This window comes from Sciurus carolinensis, chromosome 15, assembly GCF_902686445.1.
Source record: "Sciurus carolinensis chromosome 15, mSciCar1.2, whole genome shotgun sequence".
Lineage (NCBI taxonomy): Eukaryota > Metazoa > Chordata > Mammalia > Rodentia > Sciuridae > Sciurus > Sciurus carolinensis.
The window spans coordinates 74,958,686-74,964,685 of record NC_062227.1 but is presented as its reverse complement, the minus strand read 5'-3'; the positions used below and the strand labels follow the sequence as shown (position 1 = coordinate 74,964,685).

At 40.3% G+C, this 6,000-nt stretch overlaps 1 protein-coding gene across 2 annotated transcripts in view; it reads left to right on the top strand.

Annotated features, from left to right (window-relative positions):
- Nucleotides 1-1,211: 1,211 nt before the first annotated feature.
- Nucleotides 1,212-6,000, top strand: part of Rttn (rotatin) — a 180,533-nt gene continuing 175,744 nt past the window's right edge. For both annotated transcript variants that reach the window (XM_047526590.1, XM_047526589.1), the window contains exons 1-4: nt 1,212-1,352; nt 1,648-1,835; nt 2,722-2,899; nt 4,975-5,064. In XM_047526590.1, the coding sequence (XP_047382546.1) occupies nt 1,322-1,352; nt 1,648-1,835; nt 2,722-2,899; nt 4,975-5,064 (487 nt within the window). In that variant the 5' untranslated portion in view covers nt 1,212-1,321. The remainder of the gene's footprint in view (nt 1,353-1,647; nt 1,836-2,721; nt 2,900-4,974; nt 5,065-6,000) is intronic.

The following is a 6,000-nucleotide window of genomic DNA, read 5'->3' as shown; positions in this document are numbered from 1 at the left end:
ATCAGGAAAGCTAGCAATCCGCTCCGCCCTTTCTTTCTCCCGAGGTAAAATGGCCACGTTCAATTTATCACTTTCTTTGGATCTGACACACATCCTCTGAATCCTCTCCCTTTCAGTTATACTGTTTTCTCTGGTAGAAATTTCCTCACCCTAATCCTTTGGTTGGTAAGTCCCTATAACTCTTAAGATCCAACTCAAATATCACCACTCTCTCATCTGCATACATACTAATGCAGTGAGGGTCTAATAATGGGGGAAGAACACGAAGCTAGGCTTTCAGTCTGCCAGTTGATGTGACCTCGGATGGGCGCAATACTTTTCTGACTTTTAAGTTTCCTCTTTGACTAAATAAAAATGGAAATCAATGTGTGGACATTCCTTCTGTAGGGAAACTGAAAAGATCAGTGAAACATGGTCCCCTCCAAATGCAAAGCACTTCGACAATTTAATTTTGTTGGTGCTGCTCTTGGTGTTGCTTATAATTCCCGCCCCGCTCTACTTGTTGATACAGAGCACAATGCACACTTTAAAAAGAAAAAACAAAACAAAACATAAAAACAAAAAAACCTTTGGGATTCGAATACTACTAGCTCATACATTCCACCTGTTTCTTTCTTTCTTCCTTATACAGCTTCTTTTTTCTCTTCGATTCTCCTATTTCATTCTCCACCCCTCCTTTTGTGGCTCAGTTGTTTGTACCTGAATTTAGGTATCTTGGAACACTGCATGAATCTGCTGGTACATTTCGCAGTTAGAGTCATGTAATAACGGACAAGGTGGTGCAAGGAGGCAAAAATGCTCACAAAAGTCTGCATTCTAACTTGTGATAATCTGGGAGCTGAGCATTCGGATGAAGAACCCTTCGCAGGGGGAGCGCGCGGGCGGGAAATTGGGCTTCTGCCCAGGATTCGGTCCCGCGTCAGAGCCCGCGCTGGGAGATCGGAACTCCAGGAAGCAGGGAGACGGGGCGTGTCCGGAACTCGGTACAGGCGCACGGCCGAGCCAGGACTACAACTCCCAACGTGCACAGCGGGCAAAGCTGGTTCTACTCCTCATTAGCCCCTTCATTCTTTTTTCTTGTTACGACAGAGATTGCTGTCTCGGAATTGTGTGGCGTTCATTATAAAAAAAGGGAGTAAGCTTTTCTGGCAATGCGGACACCGAGAACACTTCCTGGAATGCCCCTTACTTTTCGGGTGGCTAGCGCAGGCGTTGCGGAACTCACTGTCCCGCGGGACGAGTTTCTGGGGGACATCGATCGCGACCGGACTCTGTGGCGCGGCGGTTTAATTCTCCGGCGGCTGCAGAGTGAGAGGCGGCGATGGTCCTGAGCGGGCTCATCAGGAAACTCGGTAACCGTCGCTTGCCACTCGCCGGGGCCCTCTGGTTGCGGCGCGGTCACGCCACGTCGGCGGCCGAGGAACGCTGCCTCTCGTGCGGGTTTTGCCCGGCAGCCCCGGGGACCCTCTCGTGCTTGGTGCGGCTCCGCGGTTCGCATCCCGAGCGCACCCGGGGGCCTGCTCGGAGACAGCTGCCTCCCTCTGCTGGGTGGCCCGGCCCCGGCGAGCCCTGCGCCTGAGAGCGAGTCCTGGGTGGGCTCCCTGCGCGGTCGCGACCTAAGTGTCTCTGCGCTGTTTACTTTGACAGGTCATCAGCTGGCCGAGATCCGGGAACGCGCTCTCAGGAGTATTCTCTGCAAGGTTGAGCACAACCTAATTTGCTATGCGGATCTAATTCAGGAAAGGTTCCTTTTCCTCCACTTGCTGGAGTGGTTCAATTTCCCGTCCGTTCCCATGAAAGAAGACGTTCTGAACCTGTTGAACAGCTTGGTAAAGGTAAGGCCATTTTGAAATGGAAAACAAGTAGACGAGTGAGTGTTTCTTAGTCATCTGATTGTGGCAGTTATTGAAAGTTTAATAACTGGGCTTTAAAGGAATTCTTAAAACAACAGAGACGTTGAATTTTAACTAATGTCGGTCTGTGTTGCCCATTTCCCTTTTCTCTTATTTGCGGTGTTGAATCTCACATTGCCTCTTAAACTGTGATCAGAGGTAGAGCAGAACTACTTCTGAGTTCTGGCATGTTCTGACTTCTGGAGTCATCTTTGGAAGATAATATATGTCATTGTATTTTACTATTTCTTATATTTACATGTTAAAATTAGATGTGTCAGTATTAAAGAGAGCACATTTAAAGACGATGTTACAGATCATGTTTAATAAATAGAAAGTTTATTAAGTTGCTTTCCCATATCTGGTTCTTAGATTTATGTTTTCATGCCTACTTCAACATTAGTTCTTTGTCAGGGTCAAAATGTCAAAATGTCAAAAGGTTTAGCCTTTCATACTTTTCAAACACTATATGTTGTAGGGAATTCTTATCGCTTTGGCATTTTAATGATCGACTTGAAGGTAAAAGGATAATAAGGGGTCAGTGTTAATTAACTAAATAAACAGTTGGAATTAATAGTGTGCATTTCTGGTGCTCATTATGTTGGCTCATCTCTCATAACTGTTATCAAGAGTTTTATGTGAGTTCTGCAAATTTATGTCCTATTCAAGGAAGTTGATTACCTTAAAGCACAACAATGCACAATTTGTTTTTCCAACAAGGAATATCAGATACACCAAAATCAATTTTGTTTTAATTGCTGTAAGACAGAAAGTTTAGAGTTTTTCATATTTATAGTTATTCTCAAAATTGTTCCTCTTTGTATTTTAGTATCCCCCAGCAGTCCAGCATTTGGTTGACCTTGGTGCAGTAGAGTTCTTATCTAAGCTTCGCCCTAATGTGGAACCAAATCTGCAGACAAAAATTGATGGCATTCTGGATGGACTCTTTGTTCTTCCTTCAGAAGCTGCTGGACTGTATTCTGCCTCTTACCAGATCAATCAAACTGGTAACGTTTTAGAATCATTTTGTTGGAATCTGTTAAAATAAGTGTATTGGTTTTCATGGTAATTTTTAAGGAAAAGAGCATTAGACTTAAAAAAAAAGTTTCCTGTTACCCTTCCCTAATTTTGTGTGTGTGTGTGTATGTGCTTGCATGACTGGTTCTCCCCCTTCCTCTATTGTGTGTGTGTGTGTTTGTGTGTGCGTCTATGTATGTGCTTGCATGACTGCCCCCCCCCACCACTTCCTCTACTGTTACTCAAAAGAGGATACATTTGTATTCATTGCTGTTTTGGTCAGGCCAGAAAGATGCCAGTGACTTTGTTTTGTGAGATTAGTCTGACATATTATTTCTTTAACAATAACGATATGCTTTTGTGTGTGTGTGTGTGATGTTGAGGAGTGAACCTTGGCTTGTAGCATTCTAGGTAGGCACTGTGTAACTGAACTTCATCCTCTGCTTCACAACACTTTATTTATTTATTTATTTATTTATTTTTTGTGTACTGGGGATTGAACCCAGGGCCTTGTGCATGCAAGGTAGGCACTCTACCTACTGAGCTACATCCCCAGCCCCAAAACATTTTTATTGAGCAATAATAATTATGTGTCAGACATCATTTTAAGTACTTATTCTTGCATTTTGGACATTATCCTTCATATTGAGGCATAATGATATTTGTCCTCGCTCATGATTTTGTATGAGGAACAATTAAAATGACATAATGCAAGTTTTTTATAAGCTGGAATATACAGTGTTATGCTAGTTAAAATCAAAGAGATACATGGAGGTAAGCCTCAGTTCTGCCTCTAGTTGTGTGACCTTGGCTCCTTTCAAGCTTCAGTGTCTCATCAAAAAATTGGGATAATAAGGAAGAACATATTTTTCATAGAATTATTGTGGGTTAGAGGACCTAGCATATATTGTTAGCTGCTATTGTGTGTTCTTGTTGTTGTATAATTTTAGTGCCCAGTATTGTGCCTTGCACATGGAAACATTTAATCGATTGAAGGAAAAAAATTCTCAAGTGATTTATGTGAGTGAATAGTAAGAGTATTTTTATTTGGATCATAGTTTTTTGTAGTAAGAGTATTTTTAAAAAGTTTTGATTGCTTAGTCTGTTAGACCATATTTTTGTCTATACCATTGAAGTACTCCTCCTACTGCTTCAACTACTGATGCTGTTCTTAACAGCAACATAAGCAGATTCTATTAATTGAATGTTATTAGGGGCACTGCATGAATTGATTTAAACAGATTTCCTCATTGAACTTTAAAGTAGACCTTTAACTGATATGCTATGAGTTTTATTTATAGGTAAGAATAAAAATGAAGAGTAACTTGCCCCAAATTACTGTTTTCTAATCTGAGGCAGAGCCAGAATTCTAACTTTGCTTTGTCTGACCTCAAATCTTGATTGATTGCTATTTTACATTTTCTGAGCTATCACAAAGTAGAATCTTAAATTGTGGATTTTCAATCTAATTAGTTGCAGGTGAGATCAGGAATGGTTGAGGGCTGATTTTTAATTATCTACATTAACAGTAACTACTGTATTAATTGGAAATACTGACATGAGAAGTTCAGACACAAAATTTAGTTTTAGTCTTGTACTCATTGTCATTGTAACTGATCACATGACAGTGAATTTCAAAGATATTGAAAGATAATAATTAGCTCCTTTGTTTTTGACAACTTTAAATTTGCTAATCAAAATTGATGAGAGTAGGAACTATAAAATTGGAGTAGAAGAGGTGGGTAGACTAAGAAGCATAGGTGGACAGTCCTTGAATACTTTGTAGCAGACTTTTCATGTACATTGTGGATATTTCCATTCTAATAGATAATTGTATTTGCCTGACAGTAAATGGGAGAGGGGAAACAATTCTTCATTTGGAAATTGGCTGAACAGTCATATTTTTTTCCTCTTCAGAAACAGTACTCAAAGAAAAAACTATACTGGTTGTTGAAGTTTTAAAATGATTCAAAAGGAGAAAATATTGGTACTTAAACTGAGTAAATTTCACTTTTAGCAAATAATGAATCAATAACATAGCAATATATATATGTTTTCTTTTTAGAATTGTCACAACAACCTGAAATCTTAACGGGATATTTCCCCCAAGACAAAAGTAATTTCCAGCAGATGGAAGTGCCTGTGCCACCAGTGGGTATGTGCGTGCCCTTGACCTCAAAACCAAGAAACCCGTGTGCACCTCCTCATTGCTGGAGGCGTTTCATGTCCAACCTGAATGTGTCAGTTCAAGCCAGATGTTTCGGTTGCTTCAAGTTAGTTCATAATATAGACCTTGCTGTAAAATTCTCTGTCATTTAACTGTATTCGAGCAGCCATGTAGGTGGGCGTATTGGTGTCACTGTCCGAGTGCCTGTGGAACTCTTCCTTTGTCAGGTGTCGTGCCAGGCACTGTGCTTGTGTCGTCTCATTCTCTAGCTTACTTAATGGTAGCATCAACCCTTTCCTTCAGCCAGAGATGCAGGATTATCTCAGTTATCTTAGTTTTTTTTTTTTTTTTTTTAAACCACTTGTCAAATTGAGTTGACCAAAGATTTTTTGGGCTGGTGTTGTGGCTCAGTGGTGGAGCACTTACCTAGCATGTGTGAGGCACTGGGTTCGATTCTCAGCACTGCATATAATTAAATGGACAAAACCAAAAATGTCCCTCAACAACTAAAAATATATATAATAAATATTAAAAAAAAAAAAAAAGTTCTGCTTTAGAGCTATCTCCCTAGAATCTCATTTCCAGGTCTTTTGTGTGTCTGGCTGTGCTAAGTCTAGTCTGTGCTCATGTGCCACCTTTGAAAGAGTTTTACTGATGATTCTAATCAGTGTTCATTTTCTGTGTGTGTGTATTTTTCTTCCTGACACATTTGATGCTCTGAAGTTGTTTATTTGTTTACCTTATCTCCCTCATTATAAGCTTAGTGATAGCTGTGAACACTGCTTTATTCTGAGTATCTGAAACAATGCTAAAATGTATTAGGTATATTCAGTGTATGTTAAGTATATCCATTGTACATTCTTCGAGGAATATCCGAATCCTTGTGGAGTTGCAGCTAGATGTATTACTAGTATCCTCATTTTG